Source organism: Nematolebias whitei, chromosome 16 (genome assembly GCF_014905685.2).
Source record: "Nematolebias whitei isolate Nwh7 chromosome 16, NemWhi1, whole genome shotgun sequence".
Taxonomy (NCBI): domain Eukaryota; kingdom Metazoa; phylum Chordata; class Actinopteri; order Cyprinodontiformes; family Rivulidae; genus Nematolebias; species Nematolebias whitei.
Window position 1 is genome coordinate 13,698,571 of NC_056513.1, and position 14,722 is coordinate 13,713,292.

At 40.0% G+C, this 14,722-nt stretch overlaps 1 protein-coding gene across 1 annotated transcript in view; it reads left to right on the forward strand.

Moving 5' to 3' along the window:
• Window positions 1-11,349: 11,349 nt before the first annotated feature.
• xylt1 (xylosyltransferase I) overlaps window positions 11,350-14,722 on the forward strand; it is a 132,436-nt gene continuing 129,063 nt past the window's right edge. The window contains exon 1 of the mRNA XM_037689698.1: window positions 11,350-11,637. Coding sequence (XP_037545626.1) covers window positions 11,350-11,637 — 288 coding nt within the window. The remainder of the gene's footprint in view (window positions 11,638-14,722) is intronic.

A 14,722-nucleotide genomic window follows, 5' to 3' on the forward strand; every position in this document is an offset into this window, starting at 1 on the left:
TTTCTTAGTTCATATCTTAGATCTTATTACCGTTTTTCTTTTACATTTTACACTTTTGTTGGATGTAACTGGGACCTTGTGTACACAATTTCGTTCCACCACATGTACCACATGTGGTGTGTATGACAAATAAAGAAACTTTAACTTTGACTTGGAGGCGTTAGGGATATTATAAAGAGTCAAGGCACCAGTAGTGATCATATGAGCACTTGGTGCTGTGACCCCCAAACTGGAATCATTCAAAACTTTTAATAGACACCGATTCCACATTTCTATTTCTAAAAGGATAATCCACAGTACCTTTAGTAAGTGATTATAACTTGAGCATGAACGAGACAAAAAGAAACACTTTTTGACATTTCATGACATTAATCTCTTCCTGTTTGGTGTTGAATGATTTGAAATATCCCCGTGTCTATTAATCATTTCAATCCTAAAACTTGGCGAATACCATTAGGTTTAAAAAATAAAAATTGGGCTTGATTTCTTCTTATCCTCCACCTTCTGTGTGATAAGTCTGGCAGAACACTAAGCTGTAAATGAACAGGCACAGAAAGCTTGTAACGCGGAGAATTGCAGGAATGTCTAATTACACTGTTGTTTAAAAAGCCACAAGGTTAGCAGCTTTCAGTCTGAGTCCTTCCTTTTGTCTGCTATCGAACTGTTATTTTGGACTCGGTTATGCTTTGTCTGCGTCTCGGTAATGCAATCCCTGAAGATAAAACCGCAGCGTGCTGCTCAAAATAATAATTCTCATTTTCTTTGTTTCAATAGCCACCACACTGTATAATTTACTTCCCAATCCTAGGGGTAAAATATGCAAAACATTGACTGGTGGTGGAATTTGCATCTAGCAATTTTATTGTTTTCTTCCCTCGGTTATGTTATTTCGCCCTTCAATAAACATAACTGGCTATCAATTTGTCAGAAAGCCAGAGCTACTGTCTCTGTCTGCTCTGCCAACTTACACGGGCACTGAAATGTGTCCAGAAAACACAGAAAAACAAGTCTAGCATTGTTGCATATGGAAATTTAAATATTTTAGACATGATTAGACATTTTAGAACAAAGTTGATGATGTTCATTTATATTTACATACTGTATTTAGTATCTAAAAACTTTTACATCCTCACTGTGTTTCCTACGGTGGCCGTGTTTGCTTAATATAATTCTGTTTTTCAAAAGTGATTCTGGCCACTTCAGCTTCGGCCACTTCCGCTTTGGCTTAATGTAATTCCGTTGTTGTTGGGGATTTTTTCCAAATGTAATTCCGTTTTTTAAAATGTAATTCCATTTGTTCAAATGTGATTCCGGCCACTTCCGCTTTGGCTTAATGCAATTCCGTTTTTTTTTTTCTTCAAATGTGATTCTGGCCACTTCCGCTTTGGTTTAATGAAATTCTGTTTGTTTGTTTCAAATCTAATTCTGTTTTTTTCAAATATTCTGTTTTTTTTTTTTTTATGTTTTTTTTTAATGTTTTTTTTTTTTTTTTTTACGTGATTCTGGCCACTTCCTTTTGGCCACTTCCACTTCGGCCACTTCCACTTTGGTGCTAACATGGCCTCTGGTGCCCGCCCTCTCCCTTGTCGACAGTCATGCCAAACTGGTTCAAAACACCAAAGTCCTTGCTCAATAATCCAGGTATACAATCCAACAATGTTCAGTCAGGTCATCTGGACGCTTTCCTTTTTGGTACCGAGACATTTCGCTTTCAAAACACCTGGTGTTTTGAACCAGTTTGACATGAGTGTCGACGAGGGAGAGGGAGGACACCGGAGGAGAGGGTGGGCCCCATAGACCATCTTAGCACCAACATAACTGTTTTTTGTCCACTTTGGAGTAGACTGTTGGGGGGGAATCAGTTTTGTTTGGTGTTTCCTCAGACTGATGAAGCCTTCTGGATGGAAGGCAAAACGTCTCGGCACAAAAAAAGAAAGCGTCCAGATGACCTGACTGAAAATTTTTGGATTTTATACCTGGATTATTGAGCATGGACTTTGGTATTCTTATGTGATTTTAGGTCCCTTGAACGTGGTAGCCATTTTGAATTGGGTTGACTTGTTGCTGTACACCCATTGAATATTTTCTGAGCATTTCATTCAAATTGGTCCAGTGGGTCACAAGATATTTTGCTAAAAGACATAACACATGCAGACACAATAATTATTACTTCTCCCCTTTTGCTTTTCAGTGGCCGATCTTAATTACTTGTCTTATTAAAGAATGTGGTTGACAGACCACAAAAAATAAATAAAAAATCTATAGTGATGTGAATAACAACCACAGAACAAGTCAAGACAAATCTATTAAATGTAAAATTGGAGCGATTCTCCATTTCTTCACGAGTGGACGGCTCTGAAGTGTAGCAGTATTGTGGAGCAGGAGAGTCACCGCTGCACCAGCGCTGCTGTCAGTCAGTCTGGCAGGAACGGCAGCCTCCCCTCAAAGGGAATGTTCTTTCCAGGACGAACACTCATACTTTCGCCCAGGAAAATTACAGTCTGCAGCCGGGTACGATACTATAATTTGAGTCATATTCAAATTAGACTCTCTTGTTGCACGGTAATACTGTGGAAAAGTTAAACCTTCTTTTTAGCTTCTAAATTATTTAGGTGAAAAGTACAGACAGAATTTCTGTTGGATAATTCCCATAGATTCCCCTACAGCCCACAGTTCCTGAAGTAATATCAATACATAAATAAACGTATGATGACATCATGCTGTCTGAAAGTAGAGTGTGTTTAAATAATCTTGTGCTCTTTATGTTCTACCACATAGGCTGGATAACCAATCTTCCTTTCTGTAAAGGCACTTGAAATATAAAGCAATCTTTGCGGAAGAGTTATGCCTTTGGTGGTTAAACGGGTAGTTCACTTCTTTTAAAGTGGGGGTTCTGTTGAAAGGATATGAATATTTATTATCTTAGCTTCATAAACAACATTTTGAACAGCCTCAGTTTGGAGAAACTGAGTTTAATTTTGACTGGATTAGCAAGCCATGGGACCATTTTTGCAGGGTCAAGACCAAAACAGATTGCTACCATCTTAAATCAGTTCTAATACCAAAAGACGTGCATGTGAACACCATCAGTTTCATATTACATGGTTATCCTGGCACAAATCTATTTATCTTCCTGCTTGAAATGTGGGACCAGAAGTGCTAGAGCTAGCTGCTGCTGCTATATGTGCTCATAAATAGTTGTAGAAAGCAATGGGAACAATGTGAAGTCAGCAGCAGTAAATAATAATAACAATAAAGACTTCATAAAAACCTTTAAATTTTTATTTTAATTTTTAAGAAAATAGTGCTCCACTCTGGTTTGGGCTTCACTCCTCATGTTAGCCTTTTGCTCATCAATTTAGTCAGAATAAACTCAGTTTCTTCATCCATCCATCCATCCATCCATCCATTACCTTTACCAGTTTATTCCTTTTGGGTTGCTGGGGTCACTGTTGCCTATGTCCAGCTATCACTGTGCATGGGGCAAGGGACACCCTGGACATGTTGCAAGTCCATAACAGGGACACATAAAGACAAACGAGACAAACGACCATTCACTCTCTTGCTCACACCTAGGGACAATTTAGAGTTACCAATCAGCCTAACATGCATGTTTTTGGTCTGTGGGAGGAAACCGGAGTACCCGGAGAAAACCCACACATGCACAGAGAGAACATGCAAACTCCACCCAGAAAGGCCCCCGGAACGGGATTTCAACTGGGGCAACATGCTTGTGAGAGGCAGCAGCTCTACCAACTGCACCACCATGCTGATGACCTCAATTTTTTCAAACTGAGAAAATTAAAAGAGCTTTTTACAACAGGTAAGACAATATCCTGATGCATGCTCAATAATCCAGGTAGGTAAGACAATGTTTTTCTTTAGCACTCAAACTACCTTTGCATACTTATCACACTTTTTGCAACTTTTTGACCTTTTATCTACTTTTGTAGATACTTTTGTACTTTTACTTTGTACTTTTGTAGATTTGTAGGATTTATTTATTTTTTGCTAGTTCATTATTTAGCTTTTAGTTAGCCTTTTGCTACTTTTATCTAGCTCTTTGTTAGACAGAAATAACCTTGTATTATGCTTACATTTTAGCTCAAAAGTGTCCAACTCAAGGCCCGGGGGCCAACTGTGGCCCTCCTTAACATCTTTTCTGGCCCCCAAGATGATATTTTAAATGTAAAATACTTTTATCACTTTAAAAAAAAATGTTTGTAATCTTCGATTATGATGTCAAAAATGCAACGGAAAACATCTAACGAGACCAATCAAACTCTTATTGAGGAACCTGCAATCAAGAAAAGATGTTGGATAGCTAACTTGAGTAAATGTAGATTCTGAAACCGGCTCTTACTTTGAAAAAGGTTTTAATTTTGGCCCCCTTTTGTAAGTGGTTTTGACACCCCTGTTTTAGCCAGTTTCAGCTTTTAGCTATTGTTTTGCTCTTTTTAGCTTTCAAGTTCAAATTCAAGTTCAAGGTTCTTTATTGTCATTCACATCACATGTGGTACATGAGGTGGAACAAAACTGTGTACTCAAGGTCCCGGTTAAACCCCAAAATAGCAAAAATATAAAGTATAAAACGAAACAGTATATACAGTAAGTATCTAAGGTATATGCTAAACAAATGTTAAACAATACGCTAAAAGATCTAAGATAAACACTAATAATGTAAAATAAAACAGTGTATTAAACAGCAGCCTGAACACGAGTCAGATGGCCAGTTTTTTGCTGTTGATAATTAGTGTTTTTCTTTTTTTTTAGCTTTGATAACTCTGTTTGTGCAGAATTTAAACAAGTTTCATTCGGGTTTTTTTTTTTATTCTCACAATTTTGAGTGATGGATTAGGTAGTGAAAATTGTTCCGTTAGGATCCCACAGGTTTATAATTTGTTATAAATATAAAAAACCAGCCTTTCAAAAGCACCTACATTCAAGCCTCACTTTGTGATGAAGTGGGAGTGACACTTGTCTCTTTTGGCTGAGAAATGTTCAGATTGCATGTTCTTGCTTTCTAGAGGTATAAAATGATAGCTTTTCATCGTGATACTCTGCAGCCTGCTCATGCTGGCTTATTGTTGTGACTTACTGGGACACTTGAGTAGAACTGAGCCATACGTAATGTTTTTAGCAACACCTGTGCTTTTCCTACCGTGTCAAGTCAAAATGCCTGCTGTGTATAAAAAAAGGGTCTGGGCTGGAGGAGATATTGTGACTTTCTTTCTGTGATTGCCAAACCTGAGAACCATAAATGGCTTCAGGCAGGAGGAAATGGAAGGGTGAAGTCAGGACTCAGGCTTCTGTAGCCTTCACTGGCCTGAAAAATTCAACAGAATTTTAAGAAAATAAGAAATAACCACAACTTTATGAGTTTAGTGTTGTTTCTAGTGATGGTTGTTTTTTTTTACTGGATATTCACATTACATCAAAACTTTTCAGTTCAACCCATTATTTGTGTAATGATATATGTCAAGTTAACTGGTATTTTATAAATAATTTCTTGAAACGATAAATGAATAAAGAAAATATGCATTTTTCAAAGCCCCTGTCTGTACTCTTAACTAGGTCATTGGACATAATCTGAAATCTGCAGCTGTCTTGAGCTGGAAAACAAGTCCGAATAAATGAAGAAAAATGGAACAAACCAAGTTTAAACATTCTCCAGAATGTTTTCGTATCTTTATGAGATTTTACCTACTAAAATATAACAACCGGTTTTGGGGAAAGGATGCTAAAGTCCTGGAGTGATTTTGTTTGTCACAATAAACTAGATAAATCTAAAAACAATTGTGCACCGAGACTCCTGACAAGGATTTTTTAAAATATGCATCAAGCCTATGATTGCCTGTTTTTTCTGGCCAAAAATGTTTTAACAAAGTATAATAAAAAAGTTCTGAATTTTTATGTAAATGGCATATTTCAGTTGATAAATGAGTAAACAAAACTCTCCAACAAACTCTGTGATTTTGTAAAGAAAATAAAGAAAATTGCGGAACTGAACAAAGAATAAATTTAGGGCATTTAAAAAGATGACTGAAACACAAAAAAAATGAAGAAATTCCTTACATCTGTTCCAAAAGTGAATCAAATCTTGACTTAGAAAAACACAAATAGCAAATTCCACATTTTTCCACAGCAGTTTTCAGTCATTTAAATTATCTGCCAAATTTCTACTGGTACCTTCCTTCTTAACAGCACTGCTAACTTGAGTCACAACCGATCTGATAAGGCTGTTGTACACTCTGATAAAGTCATCATAGGTCTGATAGGACAGCTGTAGATCCCCATGTTTGTTTTGGCACAGGTTTTATGCCAAATGTCCTTCCTGACATAACCCTCATTATTTAGCTGAGGTTGGTCCTGGCACCAGAAATACACAGAAAGTGTCCTTCCAATGGCTGATTTATAACACTTGAAACATGCTGTTTTATTGATTTTTATGTTTTATTGTTAATATAATAAACTGTTGCACAGAGTACACATAGCATGTGCTTTTTTACAGATGTATTAATCCATGATGAGACCCTGAGGTTCCTAAATCAGACACTCTCCTCTCCACAACTGTGCCTTGAGATCCTGTCCATGGTTACCACAAACAGAATCGGAGGCAAGGGACAACCCTGGTGGAGTGCAACACGCACTGAGAACAAGCTCGACTTCGTGCCAAGAATGCGGACACAGCTCCTGCTTTGGAACACAGGGACTGATAGCTTTGAAAAGCTACCCAGGCATCCCATACATAGCTCTCCCCCACAGAATGCCTCAAGGAACACGGTCATAAGTCTCCCTGATCCACATAAACACATGTAGACCAGAAAAGCTCATTCTCATGACCCCCTTAGCAACTCTGCATGGGTAAACATCTAGTCCACTGTTCCACAACCAAGATGAAAGCCATATTGCTCTTCCTGAATCCAAGGTTCAATAGTCAGTCAGAATCTTCCTTCCAACACCCTGGAGTAAAGTTTCCGGTGCTAGTGGTGGTGGGGGAAAAGAAACGTGATCCCACAATAGTTAGAACACACTCTCCGATACCCCTTTGTAAAAATGGAAAACACCACCCTGGTCTGCCACTCCACAAGCATTGTCCCAGTCCTCTATGTGACCTTGAACAGATGTGTCAACCTTGACAGTCCCTCAACATCCAGAGCTTTCAGTATCTTTGGGCAAATCCCATCCACCCCTGCCAACCTGCCACTGAGGAGCTTTTTGACTACCTCTATGACCTTTGCATGGTAATGGCCTCGTCATCCCCTGGGTCCTCAGAATCTGCCTTCTCAAAAGTGGACATGATAGGTCGATTAAAGAGATCCTAGAAGAGCTACTTCCACCATTCAACAATATCCTCAGTCTGGGTCAGCAGTTCCCCACCCAAACCAATCACAGCCTGGAATAGGGTCTGCTTTCCTTTCCTGAGTCGCCGAACCATTTGTCAGAACTTTCTCGAGCCCAACCAAAAGTCCTTCTCTATGGTCTCCCTGAATTAATCCCATGCCCGTGTTTTTGCTTCCACAACCATCAAAGCCACAGTTCTTCTGGCCACCCTGTACCTGTCAGCTGTTTCAAGAGTCCTCCAGAACCACAAAGTCCTGAAGGTCTTCATTCTTCAGGTTGACAGCCTCCATCACTGCTGATGTCCACCAGTGGGTCCGTTCTTTAATTGCTGCTCCGACAGGCACCAGTGACCTTCCAGCCACAGCTCCTGGAAGCTGCATCTACAATAGAGGCCCTGGACATGACCCATTCAGATTCCATGTCCCCGACCTCTCCCAGGACATGTGAAAAACTCATCTGGATGTGTAAGTTGAAAGCTGCATGGACTGAGGGCTCCACTAAACGTTCTCAATTCTCCCTCACATATGCATTTGGGTTTACCAAGTCTGTCCAGCAGCCTCCCTTGACACCAGATCCAGTTCGCCACCCGGCAGTGATCAGTTTAGAGCACTGCCCCTCTGTTCACTCGAGTGTCCGACATACTGTAGGGTCACAGGTCCATCAGCACAATTATAAAATTTATCAACAACCTCTAGCCTAAGGTGGCCTGGCACCAAGTACGCTTATAAACCACCCTATGCTCAAACATGGTGTTCATTTATGGACAATCCATGCCTAGCACAGAAGTCCAATAAGCAAACACCATTCTTCAGATCAGTGAGACCATTCCTCCCAGTCACTCCTTCCAGATGACTCCATCATTGCCCACATGGGCATTGAAGTCATCCAGGAGAATGTGGGACTCCCCAGAAGGCACCCCTTCTAAGACACCATTCAGAGGCTCCAGAAAGGCTGGTTAACCTGAACTGATGTTTGGTGCATAAGCACAAACAGCAGTCAAAACCTTCCCTCCTGCAGTCCGAAGCCACAAAGAAGCAACCCTCTCGTTCCCCAGGGCAAACTCCAACATTGAGGCATTCATCCAGGGGCTTGTGAGTATCCCCACACATCCACCTGATGCCCCTCTCCCTAGGCAACTTCAGAGTAGGAAATAGTCCAGCCTCTCTCCAGTATGTATGTATGTATGTATGCATGTATGCATGTATGTATGTATGTATGTATACGCTAGGCAACCACCTCCGCACACCTCGCCTGGGAAGCCCAAGCTGCATGTGCATGGCGAGCATCGAGGGTGTGAAGGAGTGCCTCCAGGAGCTGAGCGGAGAAGTGGGTGTGGCCAAGAGTGCTTGCATGTGGCAAAGAGCAGAGGAGGAAGGGAGCTGAAATCATGACATTCTGTGCTCTTTTAGAGTGTTTAGAGATTAGAAACCTTGTTTAGAATATTACAAGTGTGTGGGAAGGTTTAAAACACCTTAATATATATCTATAAAAATAATAAAATCAACTACTACTTACTATTCCTACTTGGCTGTTTTTCACTTATCGTGGGTCTTCAGGGTACGGATCCACCGCGATAAATGAGGGATTACTGTAACTGTTGCTTAGAAGATGTTTGAAATGAAAACAAATTGAAACAGACTTCATCTTGTGTTCCAAAGTAAATAACCTTAAAAGTCTATGTACTGTAAAATATCTGGTGCAAAAGAGATGCAAACTTAAACCACATAAAATAACATTTGCTTGAGCCATTATGACAGTCTTCTGCAGGGAATTTACTTACTGCTACTGCTCCACAGAATCCAACTTTCAAAAAATAATCTAAGCTTTTACTATTAATGCAGCCAGTAACAAATATAGAACATCAGCTATGGAAGAAATCTAGACATCTGATAGGAACTTGGAAGTTGAAGCCGAAACACGACCATCTTTCCTGTAGCTGGTCCTAGTACAAGATATATATCCAGCCCTCTCTATGTAAATGAACTGAACATTGACCTTAGTAAATCTGAAAAATACAGACCACAATTATGTATTTTTATTTCTTACCTTGCTTTTGTATGTTAAAAAATAGTGTTCTTATATGTTTAGCAGTTATTTCATGCTTAATACAAAGGTCAGGTGACACCAAGAGTCATTTTAGAGGTATAGTTATATACTTAGATCTTACTTATCTTATCGTATTGGGCGACTTAAAGGCCCACCTCTCTAGTGCACAGACTCTGGTTCCAAAAATACAAAAGGTAACCCCATTGATAAAGACTAAACCACAAAGGTGCCCTCTAGTGGCTGGCTGCAGGATATTTGCTTCACAAAACAGAAAAATAAATAAATATTTCTGGGTTTTTTTTTTTAGTTCATGATTTTTCTTGATCTATGCAACTCTTACCATGCTACAGTGTGCTCAAATATGCATTTTTAATAGGTATACTGTAGTTTCAATTAGTTTTTTTAGGCTTTTCAAAAAAAGTGCCACATTATTTGACAGCCTGTCAGCAAGTCGGGACATTTGTGTATAGCTGCAAGTTACTATGCAGATCCTGGCTCCAAAAGTTTTACAAGGCTGAGGCCAAAAACACTAAAATTTTTTACTTTGGACAAAGTAAATTAATGAAGTCACTTTGTCCATCTTTTATTCATAGTCCATTTTTATTTTTGTCAATGGGTGGAAAAAAAGTCTTGTATTTTATAAGATCAATTATCCAACCCCTGTAGTTGTCAGATGTTTTGTTCTATTTGGGCTCAACTGCTGTGTGACATATCGCTGAAACACTATTCTCATGCAAACAAATGTAACTGGTTAAATTTAGACTTTAGTGCTTTGTTTTTTTATGGCAAACGATAAAATAATAATTTTGCAAATTTCAGAGCAACACAAAGGTCAGTAAAATATATACTTTAGTTAAACTACCAGTGGCAATAATATACGGTAAACAGTATGGGGTGCCATTTGTAAAGTTACACAGTCAAAAATTAAGAGCAATATTTTGGTTTATTTAGCCTTTCATAAGAAAAAACTTGTTTTTTTTTCTGTCATATTTTCACCGTGTTTTTCGTACATTTATAAATGTCATAGTTCCCACCTAAATATTTAATTTACAAACTAAATACTTAACTTGCAAGTTAAATATTTAGGTCCGAGTTAAATATTTAGTTAGCAAATTAAATGTTTACTTTGGAAATTAAATGTTTAGCTTGGAAAATAAATATTTAGGTCTGAACTAAATATTTAGTTAGCAAATTAAATATTTAGTTTAGGAATTAAATGTTTATCTTAGAATTTTAATGTTTAGTTTTGAGATTCAATATTTAACTGGGACAATAAATATTTGGAAACTAAATATTTAATTTACACTAAAATATCAAGTTTACTAACTAAATATTTAACTTGCAAGTTAAGTAATTAGTTTGTAAACTAAATATTTTGCTTGTAAATCAAACATTTAGTTTGGAACATTTAAAAAATGTATTAATAACATGGTGAAAATATGACTTTGAAAGAAAACTATCTTTTTTTTTTTTCTTATAAAAGGCTAAATAAACCAAAATATTACTGTTAATTTTTGACTAACTTTACAAACAGCACCCCATACACTAGGTCCTCTCATGGGGACCAGTGTCACGCGCTTGTTGACATCAGTAAAGTGTCCCTGCAGGCTCAGACTAATTCTGCTATTTTGCCAGTAATGACAGTGAACATTTCAGCATTTGCAATTATCTAAACCCATTTGATGATCATCCCAATGATTCCTCATGTGAGAGATTAAAATTGAGACTAATGATTTCTCTCACGCAGGGAGCTTCTCCTCCCTGCAGCGCCTGCACCTCCTCCTGTGGACTCTCACCACACGGTGGCCCTCTGTCTCCCCTCGCCTCCGCCACCATAAAGCCCAGCCTCCCTCCTCCTCTACCACCTCCTCCGCCTCCCTCCACATCCACTCTCCGCCGCCGTCGAGCTGCGCACAGCTCCTCGCTCCTCCAGCTCCGTGCAGCCCGCGCGGTGTGAAGATGGTCGGCGGCCCGTGCGCACGCAGGCTGGCCCGCCGCTCGCGCTCCGCCCTGATCGCAGCCCTCACGGTGCTGCTGGTCCAGACTCTGATCGTGTGGAACTTCAGCACCCTCGACTCGGCCGAGGAACGAGAGAAGGCGGGCTCCAGCTCCAGCAGCGTGCGCGAGAAGAGGGACCGGGTCGCGGGCAACAACAAAGCCGCCGGCAGCGACTCTTTCCAGCGCGGCGTCCAGCGGCAGCATCTTCCTCCGCCGGGGAGGGGGGCGTCTCGCCACATCCAGCAGCCGGTAAGACACAAAGCGCTCCCCCCCCCCCCCCATCACCTCACTGAAAACAGAGCACCTCACCCGGGGATGGAGCGCCTCTAACGCGTCCAAGATCACGGAGCGTTTGGAGACAGACGCTCCTGCAGGGCCTCTGAATGATTCTGTGATTGTTGTCATGTTGGAAGCGGCTTCTCTACAAGGAAATCACTAGTAGCAGCAGGTTTGTTTTTATTATTCCGTTGCTGGGAAATGAATGAACGCCTTTCCATCCAGGTTTTTGATTGTGATGTTTTGTTTTAGTGTGAAATCTGGAGTCAGGCTGCAGTTCACTCCAGGGCAGAGGCATAGCAGGGGAGGGCAAATCCCCTCATAAGGCAGCAGCTGTGGAGATGCCACTTGTCCAGGTTGTGTAGCCTGTACCTGTCAAGGGCTGTTTGCTGTTTGAAGTCAGCAGTTTCAGCTGCAGCTCTGCACAGTCGAGCTGAAACGTAACCTCGTTTGTAGTCTTTTATGATGAGTGCACAAGAATCTAGATCATCGTGAAGACGAAACAATTGGACCTTCACAAGTAGCAGAGCTTAAATGAACAAAACAGTTGATTATTATTTCGCATTTCTGAAATTGTCAATCAAAACCTAACTTCCACCCAGAACATAGTTCATTTTCTTCTCCTGTTGTCTTCAAAACTGAGCAGTTCTGTTGTGAAGAAGCATTTTTGAGTGCCAGTCATGCGTAGGTGATTCTGACAGTCAGGCAGTGTCCCTGTCATCGTCAGCCTCTGCAGACTCTCGTGATTCAAGTGGTGGGACACCACCTGCCGGGATCTCCACAGTGCAAAGCCATGCAATATGGCTATAGTGGTTCTGTGTCTTTTTTTTTTTTTTTTTTTTTTTACCAGTTAGATCATTTTAAAACAAAAAAAATGTAGAATCTCTGTTATTCATTTTGATTTATTTCAGTTATTTTATATAGAGCTAATTGAAAACAGAAGTTACAACACAAAAAAGTCCAAACTATGAATCTAATCCATATACAATGAATTCACGTACATGTCAAGTGCCATTTTGTAAATGTTATCTATGTAAGAAGTAACAGATTGTGTTTAAGCTTCACTTTAGTTCTATCTCCCATCAACGGTGGGAAGAAACACCTCCCTTTAAACAGAAAAAAACCTCCAGCAGAACCAGGTTTAGGATGGATGTCTATATCTGCCTTGACCAGCTGGAGTTTAAGAGAACAAGAGACACAGACAAAGAAGAACTGGTCCAGGTGTACCGGTACTTTCTATAGAAAGGAAAACAAAGACAAACACAAATTAATAGCAGCAATAATTAAAGACGAACACAGAAAGTAAAGACTGAGAGTCAGTATGTCCTCTGACAAAAAAACTGTTGACTTGAAATACCAAACAATCCTTGGCAGGTGCAGGATACAACCCCGGACAAGGCAACCCTAACTATAGGATTTATTGCACAGTAAAAGACTTCAGCCCAGTTTAAAAATACATTAGCCTGATGGACATAAACTGGGAGTTTTCACAAGAAAGGAGCCTGCAAGCTCTGCCTCCCATTCTACTTTTAGAAACTATAGGAACCACAAGTAAACCTGCAGTTTTAGAGTGAAGTGCCCTGTTAGGAAAATATGATTACAGTATCCTTAATATCAAATGGAGCTTGGCTCTTGAGAGCTTTATATGTTAAACAGAAGACTTTAAATTATACTCTGAACGTAACTGGAAGCCAGTGGAAATAAGTTAAAATTAGAAAAATGCTCTTCTGTACCTGTATACATTTTTTTTTTACATCTGTAAAAGTCTTTTCAGTGAGTATCAGTACATATAAAACCTCCCTTTCAAAAGAGATCTGTGATCTCAATGGGATTTGCCTGGTTAAAAACAACCCCTCCATTTTGTACACAACAACATCAACAACAACCTGTAAGATGTTTAGCCCGGTCTTGTTAATAACTTTAGTTTGTAGTGAGTTTGGGTTCCTAAAATAACGAGTTGGTGCTAGCTAGCTTATGCTAATAGCAGTTAGCACTAGCTAGCATCAAACTAAGTTGCATTTATCCAATAATCCAAATATTGGGTTGTTCTTTTTAACTCAACCTTTTAGACTTTTTAGACAACTACATTATCCATTTTAACTCAGTTTTTTGGGGGTCAAACTGATAACCCAAACCTGCTCAGTTAAAATTACCCATGGTTGGCTTGGTCCAAGGTGCTGGATTGAAAAATGGGGTTGTTTTTAACCCAGCAGTTTTTATTGTGTACTCTAATCCTTAGGGAAGTTTAGGAACATTAAGGCACATTAGGGCGTTATCATCACGTATTGTATGGAATTACTTTATTGCACTTGAATTACTCGCAGCAGCTGCCGATGAGTTGAGTCACAATCTTTTCATTCTGCATCAGCACCAATTTGTTCAATTGCATTTCACTATTAAAGCTCATGTGGGATGTGTACATGACCTTTAGTGGAAGGGCTTTCATCTATCGCCTCGGGGCGCTTCGCTCAGCCTGTCCAGCAGTCAGTCAACCAGTCAGCTCAGCTGCTGCCTGCAGTTCCCCGTACTCCTGTAACTCAACTCCTCTCTGCTGGCCACATACACGTCCCTTCCCTTCCACCACTTAATCACTGAAATTTTCATTTTCTCCTCGCTCGTGTGCGAGTCTTTGTGAGTTGGCAAGCCTGAGCCTTGCCCAGCCTGAGGGTGACGCATCAGCACCAACTGATGCTATATGAGGCAGCGCGTCTGAGAGACGAGTGAGCAGCGATTTGATCCAGAATAGACCGAGCCAGGAGCTGCAATGTGACAATGAAATAATTTCTTTGTGATCACTTGTGTCATATGGGAACATTATGCGTATCTTTGCATGTGTCATCACAGCAGGCAGGAGTTACAGCGGTCATTAGTGTTTGTCTCCTGTCGTTTCTTTTTTGAAACAGAGAGTGTGTAGATAGTTTTTCTCCTCTCTTGTCCAACAGACATCACAACTCCCTGCTAACATCTCCTTCATCGCTTTTTATAACGGGGTTCAGGTGCTGAGTTTGCATTTTCATACAAGCTTTAACTACCTGCGGAACATTCATTCGTCATCCTA